The sequence below is a fragment of the Mobula hypostoma genome, chromosome 9, assembly GCF_963921235.1.
Source record: "Mobula hypostoma chromosome 9, sMobHyp1.1, whole genome shotgun sequence".
Classification (NCBI taxonomy): domain Eukaryota; kingdom Metazoa; phylum Chordata; class Chondrichthyes; order Myliobatiformes; family Myliobatidae; genus Mobula; species Mobula hypostoma.
Window position 1 is genome coordinate 143848809 of NC_086105.1, and position 21520 is coordinate 143870328.

The 21520-nt window shown below is 44.1% G+C and overlaps 1 protein-coding gene across 3 annotated transcripts in view; it reads right to left on the bottom strand.

Annotated features, from left to right (window-relative positions):
• LOC134351410 (dynein axonemal assembly factor 5-like) overlaps nucleotides 1-21520 on the bottom strand; it is a 188856-nt gene that overhangs the window by 54966 nt on the left and 112370 nt on the right. For all 3 annotated transcript variants that reach the window (XM_063057511.1, XM_063057510.1, XM_063057512.1), the window contains exons 8-9: nucleotides 13188-13356; nucleotides 2854-3001 (exon numbers count right to left, since the gene is read on the bottom strand). In XM_063057511.1, coding sequence (XP_062913581.1) covers nucleotides 2854-3001; nucleotides 13188-13356 — 317 coding nt within the window. The remainder of the gene's footprint in view (nucleotides 1-2853; nucleotides 3002-13187; nucleotides 13357-21520) is intronic.

The following is a 21520-nucleotide window of genomic DNA, read 5'->3' on the forward strand; positions in this document are numbered from 1 at the left end:
AGGGTAGAAAGTGAAAAGAAGGAGTGTAGTGAAACAAGAGGTAGTGAGGGAGCTGAGACAGATGTAGCATTAGCCAGGAAAGAATTTGTGCAGATGCAGGAGCGAGACGAGGGGCTGATGGTTTTGGCGGAGACAGCTCTCTCTGACGCAGAATTAAAAAGGGAACCAGTAGGCTATTGTGTGGAGGAGGAAGTGCTAAGGAAGAAAGGGAGACCAAGTACCGTACCCGCAGATGAGGAATGGGGGGTGGTGCAAAAGAGTTATGGGGATGAGATTTTTAACCTGGCCCACAAGGTACCCCTCGGTGGACATTTTGCGGTGCTGGAGGAAACCGTTGGTGGAATCATGAAAGAGGTTTACCGGCTGCCCAGGGGGAAGGATGTTATTGATCATGACTGACGCGAACTGAGATGGTCACAGGCTTTTGATATGCTAACAAACCTAGTCGGTGTTAGCGCGGAAATCAATGAAGCTAGGGTCCCCCTGATAAGAGAAAAAAACCATTTTGAAAAGATGAGTATGGTACCGACCAGATGGGAGAAGGCTATTGTTTTGGCCAGCTCTGCTGATAAGGTCTCTCCCTTAATCCCCGAACAAAGCGACTCTTTAGGAGAAGTAATTAAATGACTCGCACACGTGGGTTTGATTGTCCCGAGGCGATGCAAAGAACTGGGACGCTGGGTGGTGTTTGTTACGCTAGGTCAGCCTAGTGAGCAACATCCCTATAGAATGAGTAATTCAGTGACGAAAGGGCTGACGAACACAGAGGTGTGTATTGGCGATGTAATACGGCTGTCTGAAGCCAGCTTGATAGTGAACCTTGAAAAAAATGAGTTCGGCCACACGAAGGTCACTTATCTGGGAATTGTGGTGACACAAGGGCAGCTGGCAGCGATGCAAGCTAAGGTGCGGGCTATCTCTGACATCCCAACCCCGACAGATAAGAGGACCCTCAGAAGGCTCTTGGAGATGGTGGGGTACTGTAGGAAGTTTTGCAATAACTCTGCGGTTACCACCCCTCCCCCTCCTCCTAAGCCCTTGCGAGAGAAAACTAAGTCGGAATGGGACGACCCTTGTTATTGTGGTCTGGGACGAAACCCAATGAGAGGTTATATTGATCGCAATTCATCAGTGTTTTTGGCCACTATGAAGTTTGCTAAGTTGGAGCCTGGTCTAAGGGATTATTAATAACACATATAAAGGGAACAGAAAATGTGATGTCTGTCAAGGTGTTGGCAACTTAAAATTCGCTGTATTAGCCAAATAGCTGATAAAGATGTATATTTGTGTGTATCAAATAATGTATTCATGTTTGTAATTTCTACCCCGGTAAAAATCCTTAAAGGTGGGAGGTGTGACGAGAATACACATAGATTAAGATGTTCGCTGTCCTGTGCTGGCACCAGTGGGATCAGCAGTTGGTCTGCCACCTGTCCTCAGGAGAAAGAGAGAGAAGGAAAACAATGGAGCAGCATTTGGAGATGTTAATGAAGGGACGGGAGAGTTTAACGGAAGGAGAGCTGTCAAGATCGGCTCCCCCTTTGAACCCTGAACTGTTTGAAGTGATGGACAGGCGATACCCCAGCAGGGGGATAAAAAGGGACAGGTTCGCTAAGGCAAAACACACACGACACCCCGAGGTAACGAGACCCTGGAAGCGGCGCGTCTCCCACAAGTCGGTGGGAAGTTTTGGAAGGCTGGTCGCGGGTCCAAGCCATAGACGCACAGGGTGGAAAAGCACGATCAGCGGGAACCTGGTGTGTGTCCGCCCTTGCCTGGGTGCCAGGTTCACTGCAGAGAAACGATCGTATCTGGAAACGCAGGGGTCACGGTCGGTGACCTCAGAAGACATCACAAAGGGCTCGCCCGAAAGCTGACTGAGAAGAATATCGAAGGTCTGTGTGGAAGCCGTTTGAATATTCATTCGTTTTGCTCTCTCTCTCCTTCCCCCCACTGTCCATCTCCCACGGCAGTGATTACTGCGAAATGAACTGAACTAAATTGAACTGAACTTTGCGTCACTTTGAAACTGGTTATTTACCCCTAGACGACGATAGAGCTTGATTGATCCTGTTATCCTAATTCTGTGCACATGTGTGTTTATCATTGCTGAACTGTTGCATTTATTATCCTTTTGATTAGAGTACTGTGTTGCTTGTTTCTTAAATAAAACTTTCTTAGTTCTAGTAATCCAGACTCCAACTGAGTGATCCATTTCTGCTGGTTTGGCAACCCAGTTATGGGGTACGTAACAGTATATATTCTCCCCATGATTGTGTAGGTTTCCTTCAGGTACTCTAGTTTCCTCCCACATTCCAAAGATGTACCGTTAGGGTTGCCGAGTTGTGGGCATACTATACTGCTGCTGGAAATGAGGCGACACTTGCAGGCTGCCCCCAAGCAAGACTGTGTTGGTTGTTGACACAAAACAACGCATTTTATTTTCCCTTTCACGATTCATTCCATTGTTTTGATGTACAACTGACAAATAAAGCTAGTCTTTTATTCCTATGGTGACCACCACTGACTGTGAAAGCCTCAAGTGTTCTGGAATCACCACATGATCCTTTTCTGTACTGGGATTACGTGAGACACAAATATGTTATTTGCATTCAAGCCTCACTGATTCATGGTTCCACTTAGTCATCAACATCACTACTGCGAAGTAAACATACATACCTGCGGTACTTAGTGGTAACTCCACAAACCATGCAGCTATCAGGGAAATGTGTAAAGATGCAATGATTTTTTTTAGTGTTTTTTCAGTGTAAAATAAGAAGGATTATAATGACTAATTCTTATTTGTATAAATTTGTATCATTAAACTTACATCTATATTTACAGAGTACCTACCCTTGAGAATTTAGAGTTTCATTAGCTTTCAGTAGCAATTTTGATAAAACAGAGAAGAGTTTGAGGCGCACTTCAGGATCTTTGCTGGGTTGAAGGCAGCTTTTCAAAACTGGAAAAACTATATCAAGCGATTCTCCAAGCACGGGACCTACAAATACAGTACAGATAACCTTAGCAACCAATTCTGCTGGAATAGTGCTTATAAAGTAGTTATGTTTAATGAATACTTAACAGCATGTTCAAAATGATTGCATCGAGATCAATTTTTACATTGGAAAATCAATTTTAGATAGATTTTATATGTAACATACAGCTAATTAAGAACAGTTTACAGAAGCTATTTTTAAGACATGACCACAGATTTCAGAGCTATCCAGTTCTATTTGAAACACTGTTAAACTCAAAAGTAAATTCTATGTCAGATCTGTCATTTGCCCAACATACACGGTTGCTGTAGATTCAAAGTGTAAAGGTAACAGTGGCAATGTGGTAGTTTTAAACTAAAAACCTTCACCTAGAACCAGCAGTTCAAAAATTGTCTACAAAAGAAATGAATATGAATTCAGCTGGAGCTAAGACAATGCATTTAAACACCTATTCACCTCCTGCCTCACAGCAATGAATAACTCATGCACCAAACTTGTCTGGAATGTGCCCTAGATTTGTAATAACACACGATGTAAAGTTATGAAAAGTATCAGATTGGAATCTGTAAATGGAGCAAGGGCAGCATTAGGCACGGTCTGACTTCTTGACAACAGGAATATTATAGGTGGATCTCAAATGATGAAAGACATTTCAATGTATTTTAATAATAGAGCTTTACTGGCTGTAAATCTGTTACTGTTTTCAATTGTAATAAGCATTTTTTGCACCTCCATAATTGCGTGGCATTTTCTGCCCAATGAGAGGCTGCAAAGGCACAAGTACAGTAGCACAGCACATCAACCCTGGCTCTTGACCAAAACATCAACCATTCCTCTACCTCCACGGATGCTGCTTGATTTACTGAGCTTGCTTTTGATTGGTAGCGTAGAGGACAGCACGGTAGCGTGCCATCAGCCTCTCCAATGCTTTAAAGCACTGGCTGTAAGATTGGGGTTTGATTCCCATCACTGTCTATAAGAAGTTTGTACATTCTCCCTGTGACTGTGTGCGTTTCCTCCAGGTGCTTCAGCATCCTCCCACACTCCAAAGATGTACATTTGTGTTAAGTGAGTTGTGGGCATATGACATTGGCACTGGAAGCGTGGCAACACTTCAGTTCTCAATGTGCTGAGAATGGGCCCAGCACAATTCTCGCTGATTTGATTTGAAACAAACGACACATTTCACTGTATGTTTTGATGTACAATTGACAAATAAAGCTAAGCTTTATCCTCATACAAAAATCTGTCACACTAAGCAACAGATCTTACTATCTTGTCACAGGGACTGTCTATCACATATTCTCCTTCAACACAATTCAAGCTACCAGAAATACCCTTTCTTGGATACAGGTGGCAGTACTAAGAGTGAGGGTTAAGGTAAGAACAGGGGCAACTCAACTAAAATGATTGTTAAACTAAGAGCCTTACAATAGTTCACTGATAACCTCCAGGAAACTCATATTGTTAGTTGATCCTTTCTTTTACTTTTCAGATAAATGTAGCTTCCAGGATTTTCTGTTTGTATTTTATAGCTTTTCAGGTAATATTTTGTACAAAGGGAAAAATAACAAAGTTTTTTTTTGCATAGACCAAACACTTCAAGCAAACTGTTATGTACTTTGACTGCAGTTCTACATTTGGGGCTACAAGAAAAGTCTGACCATTTAATTAAGGTTCATATCATAGCTAGGATTTTCCACAATAATAAAAGGGCAATGCAGTCATCATTGACAAAAGAGAGACAGACTTCTGAAGTACTGGTGTGTTATAAATCCTTCTCTGAGGATCATCACTTTGTCGTGGTGGAGAAACCTGTGGGTTCCTGAGATCCAGAGAGCGATGCCACCTGGGGTTTAACTCCTGGTAGGATCAACCATGATGCAAGGAGAAGATTCCAGACAAAGAGTGAACCAACCAAGACCTCAACGGTGAAGCTGGCGGAAGACGATGACACATCACAACAGCAGCGAAGGAGGAGGAAGGCTGCAGCAGTGAAGGGTCCCCAGTCACCTTGCATTCTATGCCACTGGAAACTGACCATGATCTGTCAAGGACTGTGTGGTGGCTGCCCATGCATCAGCCTCCCCATGTTAAGCAAAGTCATGTGCAGGCATTCACCACTTAGGACAGAATATGTGGATCCCAGACTGGCCTTTATCGCCACCTGAAGACCCACCAATAGACAACTCATGAGGAGAACATCATACTCAACTCAGATGATCATACTATTACCATAACCCTGGTGTGGGCATGTGGCCAAGCGGTTAAGGCATTGGACTAGCGACCTGAAGGTTGTGAGTTCGAGCCCCAGCCAAGGGAATGTGTTGTGTCCTTGAGCAAGACACTTAATCACACATTGCTCTGCGACGACACTGGTGCCAAGCTGTATAGGTCCTAATGCCCTTCTCTTGGACAACATTGGTGTCGTGGAGAGGGGAGTCTTGCAGCATGGGCAACTGCCTGTCTTCCATACAACCTTGCCCAGGCCTGCGCCCTGGAGAGTGAAGACTTTCCAGGCGCAGATCCATGGTCTCGCAAGACTAACAGATGCCTTTTACCATAACCCCGAGGATGCATTCAGAACTACAGGCTGCACAAGTGTAACACCCTCCAAGTGATTCAATGCTTGAATCTACACAGGAGTTACTTTCCATCTCCATGAGGTCATGTATTATTGGTTACGAACTAAATGTGTCAGGATAAGTTATAGAGGACTACTGAGCACAGAAAAAGTAGATGTTTGCCAAACAACGTATCTAATGCTGAAAATTTGATTTTGACAAGATTTGATTTTTTTCTCCTTCAGAAGTTAATCAAACAGAGGAGATCTTTATATAAAATGTCTTTTTCTGTTTGCCCCTTCTGTCTGTCTGGGTCACTATCAGATCTTTCCCAACAATGGGGCACTGATCGGGGTTCGATCCTGCCTGTAAGGAGTTTATACGTTCTCCCTGTGACTGCATGGGTTTTCATTGTGTGCTTCAGCTTCCTCTCACATTCCAAAGACGTATGGTTAGGGTTAGTGGGTTGTGGGCAGGCTATGTTGTTGCTGGATGCGTGGAAGCCCAGCGTAATCACTGCAGATTTGATGCAAGTGATGCATTTCACTGTTTCAATGTATATGTAACAAATAAACTTAGTCTTTAATCTTTGTCTTCAGTAACACTGCTCTTTGTACTTTAGTTAAATCTAATTTATATTGCATCTGCATTTCTCAGCAAGAAAATCAATCAAATTGGTTTAAGAGCCTTGTTATTTTTCATCCTCCTCAGAGACACCACAGATCCCCTGCGGAGAGCGTTTAGCTGAATCTGACAACAGATTAAGCCATTTAAAGAAGTTGGTGGAAAGCTGTCAGAAAGGTGAACGATGAATAGCATTCCTTAACTAGTGATTGCAATATCCGGGATGTTAAAGGTAATTGGGAGCAGTTCTTAATGCTCTATTTGAGAAGTAAGCAAAGGCAATGACTGACTTGCTGATTTAAATCCAATGCCTTGGGACTACATGAAAGTCTCTTTGCTCAGCTAGCAAAGAAATAGGGCTAAGGTCCACAAACAGTGATTCCCAAACAGTGCTAAAAGGATCTATAAGCAAACCGTGTCTGAAGGACAACAAAAGTTCTAGCAAGCAAGAGAAAAGGTTACATTCACTGGCCAGAAATAAATATTTGGCAAAAAGTATTTTACCACTGAAAAACATTTTGGTCCGTAGCCTTCTCTTGTGCCAGGAAGAGGACACCCTCAGGGTGGAGGAGCAACACATTATATTCCACCCGGGTAGTATCCAACCTGACGGCATGAATATAGATTTCTGCTTCTGGTAAATAAAATCCACCCCCCACTCCTTTCCTTTTGTTCTGCACTCTGGCTTCTTACCTCTTCTCACCTGTCTATCAACCCTACCCAGGTCCCCTGCTCCTTTCCTTTCTCTTATGGTCCACTCTCATCTCCTATCAGATTCCTTTCTCTCCAGCCCTTTACCTTTCTTAACCACTAGACTTCACCTATCATCTTCTAGCTATCCTCCTTTCCTGTCCCCTCACCTTTTTTATTTTGTCACCTTCCCCCTTCCTTTCCAAAACCGAAGAAGGGTCTTGGCAGGAAATGCTGCCTGGCCTGCCGAGTTCCTCTGGCATTTTGTGTGTGTTGCTCTGGGCTTCCAGCATCTGCAGACTTCCTCATGCTTACGATTTGCTTTTTCCCTTGTATGTTTTATTATATGTCTCATTTTAAAAAAAGGCTCGGCAGAGGATGTACTTCTTGTGGCAGTTGGTAAAATTCCTAAAACACTATTTTCCTCGGAACATATTGGGTGCAGTTCCACACTGGCATCGTAGGGAGCATCTTCTCATCAGCCATTACTGTCTGGTTTGTTGCAGCATCCTCTCACAATGTACAAACACTACAGTAAACTGTCAAGTCAGCAGAAAAAGTCATTGGCAGTTAACCATCACTGCATGACTTGGATGTGTCCAGGACAAAGAAGCAGACAGGAAAAATCATTGTGCACACCCTACAAAGTGCCTTTTCCAAAAGCTCCCTTCTTGAAACTACTATAGGGCTATGAAAAGAAAAACTTCAAGCCATCTTAAAAGTTTCTTCTCCCAGGCAGTTAATCTGATTAATCATTCTAGTTATCCCCCTCCATCTATTACTCCAGTCAGTGCAATAAATTGTAAAGACCTTAAACCACTTCTCATAACGCTGTTTACATTGGATGCCACGGTAGAGTAGCAGTTAGTGCCACACTATTACAGCTCGGGGCACTCCAGAGTTCGGAGATCAATTCCAGCGCTGTCTGTATGCCCTCTCTGTGGAATGCACGAGTTCCTCTCAGCTGCTCCAGTCTCCTCCCACAGTCCAAAGACGTACCGGGTAGGTTAATTAGTCATTGTAAATTGTCACAGGTTTAGGTTAGGGTTAATTGCTTTGTGGTGTTGCTGGGTGGTGTGGCTCGAAGGGCCGAAAGGGTCTACTCCACATAGTATCATTAAAGTAAATAAATTACATGTACATGTTGGTATTGATGTATTTATGTACATTTTATTCCATATCCATACTTGAACCTCTAACTTTATTTTTTATACAATTCTTTATAATTGAGGAATTTTGTTGTTTTTTTTGTTGCATGTTGCACCCTGACTGACATACCACAGCAAATTCCTAATCCATATAAATGTGTATAGCAAATAATCCTTGAAGCTAAGAAAGACTGACTAGCAATTAAGGCATTCATACTGATCATTCTGAGAGAGATTGGGGCCATGGTCCAAGACAATACCAAATCCAACCACCAGACGATTTCAATTGGAATAATAGTAACTTTGAATGTAAAGGCAGTTCACAAATTATATAGAGCTTCCAGACTGCAGGGAATAAGATTTGTTGGCAGGAACCAATGTAATAAAGCTTCTTTTATTGCATAGCAACACGCACAAAATGCTGGAGGAATTCAGCAGGTCAGCAAGCATCTATCGAGATTCACAGACACAAAATGCTGGAGGAACTCAGCAGGTCAGGAAGCATCTATCGAGATTCACAGACACAAAATGCTGGAGGAACTCAGCAGGTCAGCAAGCATCTATGGAGAGGAATAAACAGTCGCTGTTTGGGGCTGAGACCCCCTCATCAGCACCCTCTCCATATAGATGCTGCCTGACCTGCTGAGCTCCTCTAGCATTTTGTGTGTTGCTCTAGATTTCCAGAATCTGCAGAATTTCTTGTGTTTAAGATTTCTGTACTGCATCATAGTTTCAAGCTCTACTTGATCTGGGATTGTAATGTGGATAGCAAATCCGAAGACTTGGAAAAACCCATACTTGCAGCACTGCTATCTCTCAACTTAATGAGGAAAATAAATTTCAAGATCAGTTAATTTGAACATTGTAAGAACAATAAAATATCGATATTGGATGATAATTAAAATAAAAATGTATTGTGTATATGGTTACTTTACTTTAATAATTCTTCCTCTTAACCTGCACACATGCTCATTGGAAAACTCACTGCTTGAGCTGTCATAAACATTGTGTCTTACTTATATGAAAGATTTTCCCATTTCCCTATCTGACTCATTATGGATAATTTGGATATCTAATGTGCAGAGTATCAAGGACCAAGGATCAACTTTATTCACCGTGTACACTTACATGCGTTAGAAACTTGCTGTGGTGTGGTGGTCAGGAAGTGACACGCATAAAAAAAACTACTACTTTCAACAATTTAAAAGAATTATATAAAAAGTAAAGTGACATTGAAGTACAGATAAGGAATAAAATATGAATAAATATATATACCAACATGTATTTAAAATATAACTAGCATTATCAAAAGTGGTTTAAAGTGTTCAGAGTGCAGTACAGTAAAGGGGGGGCGGTAATGGATAGGAGGTGGGGGGGGCAACTAGAAAGGTTAATCAGATTAACTGCCTGTGGGAAGAAACTTTTAAGATGCTGTGAAGTTTTTGTTTTAATACCCTATAGGCTTCTCAGAAAGGAGCTTTTGGAAAAGGCAGTTTGCAGGATATATAGTATCTGCAATGATTTTTCCTGCCTGCTTCTTTGTCCTGGACACATACGAGTGATAGCAATAACCTTTTCTACTGAGTAGCAGATCACAGAAAAATATGTGAATTTCATTCAGTCTTGGACTCTAAGTACAAGTCCCTGCCAACTCTCCTGAACAATACTAGATTTTAAAATATGCATTTCGAAGCATAGCTATTGTAATCTCACACTTGTTAGCAACATAAAATAATGCAGGGAGATTAAAAGAAATTACAAGAAAGAAAAATCTGTAAGCAGAGCTAGCACTCATTTTAAATGCCTTTATTTCAACAGTACAATCACACTCGTTGATCACATTTGAACAGATTTATTCAACTGGAAAAACACAAACCGTTCTGTTGCATTACGATCAAACTAAATATGTACGGCAGGAATTGTTCCATTGAAAGTGCTGAAAAATAAAGCTTAATACAACTCTTTAGATCTTTTTGAGAAAAAAAGTTTATTATTCTGGGAAGAAAATGGAATAGAATGAAAGGAGAAGGTAATGGAAAATCCAGGGCATTTTTATGATCAAACACCAGGTCTTGTGAGCATAGTTTTGTAGTGGACAGCACGGTAACAAAGCCGTTAGTGCAATGCTTTACAGTACTAGCGATCACTGATCAGGGTTGAATTCCTGCCACTGCCTGTAAGGAGGTTGTACGTTCTCCCCGTGACCGCGTGGGTTTCCTCTGGGTTTTCCAGTTTCCTCCCACATTCTGAAGACCTACAGTTAGGGTTGGGGTTAATGAGTTGTGGACATGCTAGAGTGGTGGCAGAAGCGTGGTGACACATGCGGACTGTAAGTGCAATCCTCAGACAGAAACGATGCATTTTACTCTATGTTTCCATGCATATGTGACAAATAAAGCTAATATTTGTCTTTAACCTGAATGTGTTCATTAGTAAACTGATTATCAAAAGGAACTGGCAAACCAAAGGGGATATTTCTTGCTAATGATGGCAATTTATGCCAGAAGGATGAAAGGCATACAACAGAAATTATTAAAGGCATCCGTTAGTCTTGTGAGACCATGGATCTGCACCTGGAAAGTCTTCACTCTCCAGGGTGCAGGCCTGGGCAAGGTTGTATGGAAGACCAGCAGTTGCCCATGCTGCAAGTCTCACCTCTCCACGACACTGATGTTGTCCAAGGGAAGGGCATTAGGACCCATACAGCTTATCACTGGTGTCGTCGCAGAGCAATGTGTGATTAAGTGCCTTGCTCAAGGACACAACACGTTGCCTCGGCTGGGGTGCGAACTCACGACCTTCAGGTCGCCAGTCCAATGCCTTAACTACTTGGCCACATGCCCACAATAGAAAGTATAATTCCCACCATTGAGGAAATTTTCAAAAGGCGACGATACCACAAAAGAAGTGACATCCATCATTCACCTCCACCACCCAGGACATGAGCTCCTCTCGCTACTACTATCAGAGAAGAGGTACAGGAGCCTGAAGACACACATTCTTTGTTTTAGGGATAGCTTCTTCCCCTCCAACACCAGAATGGACAATGAACCCATAAATACTACCTCACTTTTGCTCTCTTTTTGCACTATTTATTAAAATTTTTTATATATATTTCTTATAGTATATATTATGTATTACACTGTACTGCTGCCATAAAACAACAATTTTCACAACATATGCCAATGATAAAAAAACCTGATTCTGAGTGATTTAAATATCAAAAAGGATTTATAGTTTAAAAATTATACTGGTTCAAGTACTCACAAAATTTAATGTTCAAAATAATGAAAGTGAAAAAGCAAGAGGAAAATACTGGTCCGCTTTCCTTTCTTATCAGATTCCTTTTTCTTCATTCCTTTACCTCTTCCACCTATCACCTCGCAGCTTCTTACTTCATCCCCCACCCACCTGGTTTCACCTACCAAAATTCGAATTTCAAAGTAAATGTATCATCAAAGAACTTACATGTCACCATATACAGTACTGTGCCAAAGTCTTGGACATATGTAAAAAAAAATCTGTAAAGCAAAGATGCTTTCAAAAATAATGAAACAAAAAGTTTCTAAATATCAAAGAAAATTACTATAAAGAGTAGTAAACAGTAAAACAACTAAATCAAAACAAAATTTGGTGTGACCACCTTTTGCCTTTGAAACTGCACAAATTCTCTTAGGTACACTGTCATGAAGTTCTGTCAGAAAATCTGCTGGTAGATTGTTCCAAGATCTTGGAGAATTTGCCACAGTTCTTCAGCAGACTTTGGTTGTCTCACTTGCTTCTGCCTCTCCAGGTAATCCCAGACAGCCTTGATGATGTTGAGATCAGGGCTCTGTGGAGGCCACACCATCTGAAACCATATAAAAAATCTAGGGTGCCTAAGACTTTTGCACAGTACTGTGTAACCCTGAGATTTGTTTTCCTGCGGGCACCTCAATAAATCCAATAACCATAACAGAATAATTGAAAGACCTCACCAACATAACCACTGTGCAAAAGACAACAAACTGTGCAAATACAAAAAAAATGAAATAATAATAATAATAATAAATAGATAAGTAACAAATATTGAGAATGAGATGAAGAGTCCTCGAAACAGAGTCCATAGGTTGTGGGAACAGTTCAGTGATGGGCAAGTGAAATTGAGTGAAGTTATCCCCACTGGTACAAGAGCCTGATGGTTGAGAGGTAATAACTGTTTCTGAACCTGGTGGTGTGAGATTTCAGGCTCCTGTATCTTCTTCCTGATGGCAGGAGTGAGAAGAGAGCATGACCTGGGTCTGGGGGTCCTTGAAGATGGATGCTGCTTTCCTGTAACAACATTCTGTGTAGATGTGCTCAATAGTGTAGGGGCCTTTTTCCATGATGGACTAGGCTGTATCCATTACTTTCTGTAGGATTTTCCATACAAAGGCACTGGTGTTTCCATACCAGACTGTGACGCAACCAGTCAATATACTCTGCACCACACATCTATAGAAGTTTGTCGACGTTTTAGATGTCATGCCAAATCTTCACAATTTTCACCTTCCAGCTTGTACTATTTCCCTTCTACCCACTTTCTTATTCTGGCAGCTTTCCCCTTTCCTTTCCAGTGCTGATGAAAGGCCTCAGCCCAAAATGTCAGCTGTTTATTCAGCACATCTGTGGATCTGAACTTTCCTCTATTCAGGACATTTAGAGCAGCAGACGCATAAAAAGGGCCTGGAGGATCATCATGGACTCCTGCCACCCCAACCACAAACTGTTTCAGCTGCTTCTGTCTGGCAAATGGTACCACAGTATTAAGGCCAGGACCAACAGGCTCTGGGACAACTTCTGGCCATTAAATTTATCAATACACACTGATTTGATTGCATTTCTGACCGTACAACGTATATACAAAACAATTAATGTATACAATTTTAGTGTTTGGGCAATATCCTCCTACATTTCCCTTCCTTATTACTTGTTATTATTATAGTGACGGAGACGCAACATACAAATCTTTACTCCCTCATGTTGTGAGGTGGATGCACGAAATAAAATTCTAATTTATTTCCATAGATGCCGCCTAATCTGCTGAGTTCCTCCAGCATTTTGTGCATGATGTTCAGGAAAATACATGAGCAGGATATCAGATATTTAAAATATGAGTGTGAGATAGAACTTGACTTTCTTACCTGACTGAGTGATAATTGTTTCAAATTGCAGGTGCTGCACGGAGTATTTAGTCCACTCATGCTGTGCGCTAGCCACCCACTCAATCAGCTGTCTTATATGTAGTCTATAAAGGCCCAAACAGCTATCCAAGCCCTCTGCTGCAGCAAGTGAAGCTATGGTCTTCTTTGCCTGCAAACAATTCATTGTGGAACATGTTAAAGATACGCCGCTCACTATAATGGCACGGACAGTTAGATATACACTCAGTGACCATTTTATGAGGTACACCTGCTCGTTAATACAAATATCTAATCTGCCAATCATGTGGCAGCAAATCAGTGCATAAAAGCATGCAGGCATGGTCAAGAGGTTCAGTTGTTGTTCGGAATGAACATCAGAATGGGGAAGAAATGTTATCAAGGTGACTTTGACCGTGGAATGATTGTTAGTGCCAGACAGGGTGGTTTGAGTATCTCAGAAACTGTTGATCTTCTGGGATTTTCATGTACAACAGTCTCTGGAATTTATTACAACTGCTACGTATTACAACTGTGGTATGCAGAAGAGCATCTCTGAATGCACAACATGTTGAACCTTGAAATTGGTAGGCTACAGCAGCAGAAGACCATGAACATGCTCTCAGTGGCTACTTTAGTAGGTACAAGTGTCACTTTATGGGCATACAATCAATCTATGTACATAAGATATCTTACGTATTTATGCTTATTGCGCTTCTTAAAATTATTATTGTGTTCTTTATCTTATTGTGTTTTTTGTGCTGCACTGGAGCTGAAGTAAGAATTATTTCATTCTCCTTTACACTTGTGTACAGGGAATGACATTAAACAATCTTGAATTGAAGGCATATTGGTGCAGTTATTTCAGGTGAGGTCAAAGTAAACTGCACCTGATGAGTTCCTTAGCTTTCTGTCTCACAGTTAACATCATAAGAGTTTGCCATCTAGCACTGAATCATACCAAATGCTAATTGGAAAGCAACAGAAAGTGCAGAAAGCAAACATGAAGACAAACCAGAAACTCCTTGAAATAGTTTTCCCAGAAAAGCTGCCAATGTAGTTGAGGCAATGCATTCAGCAAGTATAAATATTTTATTTGCAAATGATACGCCCTACCTCAGAGAAATGCAGATAGATCCATTCAGCTCTTCAAAAGGGGAACTGGATATCTTTACATGGAAAGGAAAATTTTACAGGGACTTCAGAGAAGGAGCAGAAGGTGGTATTAATTGTTGGATTTTTCAAAGACCTGATTTGGTGATGATAGGTCAAATGGCATCTTTGCATGATTTAATATTAAGCAATTGGCTGAAATGATCATGCCCATTATAAATGGATATCCCTGTTGGTAGTACACTCAATGGCTACATTATTAAGTATGGGTGGTACCTAATAAAGTGGCCGCTGAGGGTATGTTTGTGATCTTCTGCTGCTGTAGTCCATCCATTTCAAGGTTCAATGTGTTGTGCATTCAGAGGTGCTCTTCTGCACACCACTGTAGCAACATGTCATTGTTTGAGTTACTGTCGCTGCCTTGTCAGCTTGAACCAGTCTAGCCATTCTCCTCTGACTTCTGTCATCAACAAGATGTTTTCGCCCACAGAACTGCCACTCACTGGATGCTCTTTGTTTCTCACACTAGTTTCTGTAAATTCTAGAGCAGAGGTTTCCAACCTTTTTTACGCATGGACCCCTAATCATTAACCAACGGATCTGCGGACCCCAGACTGGGAACCCCTACTCTAGAGACTGCTGTGTATGAAAATCCCAGAAGATCTGCAGTTCTGAGATACTCAAACTACCCTGTCTGGCACCAACAATCATTTCACAGTCAGAATCACTTTGATTACATTTGTTCCCCATTTTGATGTTTGGTCTGAACAACAGCCGGATGTCTTGACCATGTCTGTATGCTTGTATTCATTGAATTGCCTCCACATGATTGGCTGATTAGATATTTACATTAACAAGCAGGTGTAAAGGTCCACCTAATAAAGTGGTACAGAGTGTAAGCTTTTAACATTACTTTAATCTAGAGAAATTCTGTATTCATTAATGTATGGCAGCCATTCAAAACATTTTTTAAAATAAACTTCATGTAACTTTCCACAGTGTGCAACACAGAAATGACAGATGCCACATTGCTACACAAATTATAAAACTCCCTTAGTTCTTTCAGTAATGTGTTTTAACTGCAAGTCTCGTAATGATCACCCACTATTCCACCAACGTAATGGTTCCATTTCCCAGGCCATCCATCCTTGCAGCTTTTTAGAGACAGATTAGCAATTTATGCCTAATTACGGGAAGTTTCATGCTGTTGCCCGAATCCCATTGGGAGAAGGATGGAGACTGCCCAAGATTATTTCACCTCTGACTCTTTATAATGGATTTGGAGAACAGAGTCCCATCTCATCATTGTAGGCCAAATTCAAACTGTTGCAAAGAGAGCGCCATTTGTGTTTCCAAAGTCTTCAGATAGTCAACCCTTTATTTAATTCAGCTCTGCAATGGATTAAAACATTCAGTGATTTGCGCACATTTCTTTATTCCTACTTAACATGAGATCATAAACCAGTTCTCCAAAATGCTCCTACATAAACTATCCTTTCAACTGAGACTCACTGGATAACACTGCCCTGAGTTAGAAAAAGAACAAAGTGGTGGAGAAAATCAATGAGACAGCCAGCATCTGAGCAGGGAAATTACAGTTCAGGCTTCAATTCCAGATCCATCATCTCACTTCACATTTACTCTAGATACCAACCTCTGCAGATCTATCTTTCCGAATTAGAAAGTTGCACATTCTCCAAAACCAGAGGCCCAACATAAACAAACCTATTATAAAGAGCCAGAGATGAAATAATCTTGGGCAGTCTCCACCCTTCCCCCGATGAGACTTGGGCAACAGCTCGTAACTTCCTGTAATTAGGCACAGTATACACTTAAAGCAGAGGTTGATAGGTTTTTAATTAGTCAGGGCATGCAAGGTTACAGGAAGAAGACAGGAGAATGGAGGTTGAGAGCAATAATACATCAGCAATGATAGAATGGCTGAGCAGACTCAATGGGCTGATTGGCCTAATTTAGATCCTATGTCTCATGGTCTTAAAACCAATATGATATTTCCAAAACAGAACTAAGGGAGTGCTAAACCACCATTAAATGTTTTTGAAGAAAAGCTTAAAGTGAGCTATCAACTGCCTGGCTGGTTAACGGCCTCTTCCCTCACACTGTGAGACTAATGAATACTCTGCTACCACAAAGTTCTCATCACTAGGATAGCAAGCTGTTTACTGTTTACTTGTGCTGTGCACTACATGCATTTTGAATTATATTTTATTAACTTACTTGTGGCAATATTTTGTTTTATGTGCTTTGTGCGATATATGTTTTGTGGGTGCACTGTGGTCCAGAGGAACAGTGTTTCATTCGGTTGTATACATGTACAATCAGATGGCAATAAACTCAAACCTGAACTTGATCTATTATCGCAGATCCCACAGCAGTATTTTGAAGAACAGGGATATTATCCCAGTCAATGCAAACAGCTGAACCATCATGTATACTGGTCATCAGGTCAGTATTAAACTGCTACTTGTGGGACATTACTGTGTGCCAGATGAGTTCAAATTTTTCTTTTAAAATGGAGAAAGTCGTTAAGTGCACAATCAATTACAACCTTGTGTGGTTGGAGAAAATAATGAGAATGGGTTGGGATGCGGATTCTTAGATTTCTGTAATATAAAGAAGAGTATTTCAAACCTAGTTCACATGGAACACCAGTGGCTTTTCATTATATTTTACCGATTGAATTCAACGCTGGTTCTGGATTTCAAACAAATTACTTTTGGCATAACACAAAGTATTTCACATCTGAGAATGCTATCAAGTGAATATTGGCACATTTAGAGGGCTACAAAGGCAATTCATCATCCGAACAATTAAGGTAAAGGAGTCGTTCCCTTCGGTTGAATAACGGTCAATCCAAGGGTCCTGCATGAATAGACACTTTGGTTTAACTCTTCAAAAACGACATAAATCTCTTCAGGTTTCAGAAACATTAAAGCTTTGTTCAACCATGGGACAATCTACCCTGTTCATGATGCAGGAAGTGAAAATTATTCCCAGTATGAGTTCCAAAGTTCTCACCTGAGAACCTTAGCATTCTAAATGATCCCATCCATCCAATAATCTCTTTGACCCTGTCCCCCACCACCATCAGGCGAGAGATACTCTGGCAATAGGATAAGAACTGTTAGGATGGGAAACAGATTCTTCCCCCAGGCTGTATGACCACTGAACTCCCAGCCACCACCCAGGTCTCACCAGGTAGAAAGAGCCAATAGCATTATACTGTTTACTTTTTAAACTTGTGACATAAGTGCATCTTATTATTTGTTAATTTATTTGTGGTAATATTACTTTATGCACTGTGTGTGAATTATGCATACTGGGTTGTGAATCTTCGTCTGGAGGAATGTTGTTTTATTTGGCAGTTTACATGTACACAGATGAAATGAAAATAAACCTGAACTTCAACTTAAAACAAGTCTATTAGTACTTGGGTGACAGTCACACAAGTGAGTTGCATGTTGCTGCAGCAGGATAAGGGTTGAAGATTCATGGTTGATACTCCAGATCCGATACATATAAAAAAATGCCATAGGCATAAAGAACACAACAAAAAAAACAAAAAAACCTAAATAAATATAAGAGCAATCCTATAAAATACAATGTACAGAGCTACAAATAACGACACGCAGTCTGTAAGTTGCACTCGAGACTAGTTTATTCAAACTTCGCGGCACTGGCTTTTACGCAGTTCCATTCCCGCCCTCTCTGGGCGGAAATGACATCAGAGGTGCATTACAAAAGTCTCTTCCCGCGCGCGGGCTTTCTCCCCTTGCTGGTGAAGAAGGCGGCCCAGTGCCATTCCGGGGCTGGCCTCTCTGCCAACGCGCGCGCCATTTTGTGAGCCGGTTCGCCTGCGTAGAACGTGGGTCACCACATAACACCCCCCCACCCCCCAGAACCGGCGATACCTCCCCCAATGTCCACAGTCTGGATCGGCCTCTGTTTGGGGGGTCTGCCCCTGCGCCGCGGTGCCTGAACCTGGACCGGCTGCACCAAGTCCACATGGGCCGGTTTGAGTCGGTCCACCGTGAAAACCTCCTCTCTCCCCCCAATGTCCAGCACGAACGTGGACCCGTTGTTCCAGATCACCTTAAACGGCCCCTCGTAGGGCCGCTGGAGCGGTGCCCGGTGTCTGCCCCTTTGTACAAATACAAACTTACAGTTCTGCAAGTCTTTGGGTACGCAGGTCGTGATCTGTCCGTGCTGTGAAGTGGGTATGGGCGCCAGGTTGCCGAGCCTTTCGCGTAGTCTGTCCAGGACTGTTGCGGGTTCTTCCTCTTGCCCCCTTGGGGTGGTATGAACTCTCCTGGGACAACCATGGGTGCGCCGTACACCAGCTCGGCCGACAAGGTGTGAAGATCCTCTTTGGGCGCTGTGCGGATTCCAAGCAGGACCCAAGGAAGCTCGTCCACTCAGTTAGGCCCTTTCAGGCGGGCCATGAGAGCCGACTTCAAGTGACGGTGGAAGCGCTCCACTAGTCCATTCGACTGTGGGTGGTAGGCAGTTGTGTGGTGTAGCTGTGTTCCCAACAGGCTGGCCACAGCTGACCACAGACTGGAGGTGAACTGGGCGCCTCTGTCGGAGGTAATGTGGGCCGGTACCCCGAAGCGTGCTACCCAGGTTGTGATCAGTGCTCGGGCGCAGGATTTGGAGGTGGTGTCGGTGAGCGGGACTGCCTCTGGCCATCTGGTGAACCGGTCTACCGTAGTTAGGAGGTACCGCGCTTCTCGCGACACTGGCAGGGGCCCCACGATATCCACGTGAATGTGGTCGAACCTCCGGCGGGTGGGTTCGAACCGCTGCGGCGGGGCTTTGGTGTGCCGCTGCACCTTGGCTGTTTGGCACTGCATGCACGTTTTGACCCATTCGCTGACCTGTTTGCGAAGTCCGTGCCACACGAACTCGCTGGAGATCAACCAGACGGTTGTCCTGATAGATGGGTGCGCCAAGCCGTGTATGGAGCTGAAAACTCACCGCCGCCAGGCTGCCGGGACAATGAGGTGAGGTTGGCCGGTAGCCACGTCACACAGGAGGTCCTCTCACCTGGGCCTACGAGGAAGTTTTGCAGCTGCAAACCCGAGACTGCGGTCCTGTAGCTGGGCATCTCGTCGTCTGCCTGCTGCGCCTCTGCCAGTGCTGCGTAGTCCACCCCCTGGGACAGGGCCTGGATAGCTGGTCTGGAGAGTGCGTCCGCCACGACGTTGTCCTTGCCCGAGACATGCTGGATGTCCATCATGTACTCGGAGATGTAGGACAGATGTCGCTGCTGACGGGCCGACCAGGGATCAGACACCTTCGTGAATGCGAAGGTCAACGGTTTGTGGTCCATGAGCGCGGTGAATGGCCTGCCTTCTAAGAAGTACCTGAAATGCCGGATTGCCAGATATAGTGCCAACAGCTCCCGGTCGAAGGCACTGTACTTGAGTTCAGGTGGCCGTAGGTGCCTGCTGAAGAATGCCAGGGGTTGCCAGCGCCCCTCGATGAGTTGCTCCAGCACCCCACCGACTGCGGTGTTGGATGCGTCCACTGTGAGGGCGGTTGGAATGTCCGTTCCGGGGTGCACCAGCATCGCGGCGTCTGCCGAGGCTTCCTTGGCTTTAACGAAAGCAGCCGCAGCCTCTTCATCCCAAGTAATGTCCTTGCCTTTACCCAACATCAGGGTGAACAAAGGGCGCATGATACGGGCTGCTGAGGGGAGGAAGCGGTGGTAGAAGTTCACCATACCAACGAACTCCTGCAGGCCTTTGACTGTGTTGGGCTGGGCGAAGTGGCGGATCGCGTCTACCTTGGCGGGCAGAGGTGTTGCCCTGTCTTTAGTAATCCTGTGGCCCAGGAAGTCGATGGTATCGAGTCAGAACTGGCACTTGGCCGGGTTGATCGTGAGGCCGAAATCACTCAGGCAGGAGTAGAGCTGGCGGAGGTGGGACAGATGTTCCTGACAACTACTGCTGGCTATGAGGATGTCGTCCAAATAGATGAACGCAAAGTCCAGGTCACGTCCCACCGTGTCCATTAGCCGCTGGAACGTCTGTGCGGCATTCTTCAGGCCCAACGGCATTCAGAGGAATTCGAACAGGCCAAACGGGGTGATAAGTGCTGCTTTGGAGATGTCTTCAGGGTGTACCGGGATTTGATGGTATCCCCGGACGAGGTCTACTTTGGAAAAGAGGCTTGCCCCGTGTAGGTTTGCTGCCAAGTCTTGTATGTGCGGCACAGGGTAGCAGTCTGGAGTTGTAGCCTCGTTCAGTCTGCAGTAGTCGCTGCATGGTCTCCAGCCCCCGGCTGCTTTGGGCACCATGTGCAGGGGGGGAGGCCGATGGGCTATCGGACTGCCATACGATCCCCAATTCCTCCATACTCTTGAACTCCTCCATTGCCAGGCGGAGCTTGTCCGGGGGGAGCCTTTGTGCGCGGGCGTGGAGGGGTGGCCCCTGGGTCGGAATGTGGTGCTGTACTCCGTGTCTGGGCATAGCTGCCGTGAACTGCAGTGCCAGAACTGATGGAAGTTTGCCAGGATACTGGTGAATTCATTGTCAGACAGCGTGATGGAGTCCAGGTGTGGGGCCAGCAACTTGACTTCACCCAGGGAGAACGTCTGGAAAGTCTTGGCATGGACCAGTCATTTCCCTTGCAAATTGACCAGCAGGCTGTGGGCTCGCAAGAAGTCCGTCCCTAAGAGTGGTTGGGCCACGGCAGCCAGTGTGAAGTCCCACGTGAACCGACTGGCGCCGAACTGTAGCCGCACTGTGCGGGTGCCGTAGGTCTGTATCGTGCTGCCGTTTGCGGCCCTCAGGGTGGGTCCCAGCTCCCTGTTGCGGGTGTCGTACCCCGTCGGAGATAAGACGCTGATTTCCGCTCCGGTGTCGACCAAGAAGCGACATCCCGACTGTTTGTCCCAGACGTATAAGAGGCTGTCCTGGTGGCCAGCCGCCGTAGCCATTAGCGGCGGCTGGCCCTGGTGTTTTCCGGGAACTTGCAGGGCGGGCGACAACGGCGGGCTTCTGTGCCCCAGCGCTGGTGGTAGAAACACCACTGTTCATTGGCCTCCTCACTCCTGCCTCTGGGTTGTGTGAGCTCCGTTGCCAGGCCTGGTCTGGCCTGCTGTTGGGCGCCTAGCTTGGTAATCTGTCCAACAGACGCCCCGCTCTCCCTCTCGGCTTTCCACAGCACGTCTGCCCGGGCCACCACCTTCCGGGGGT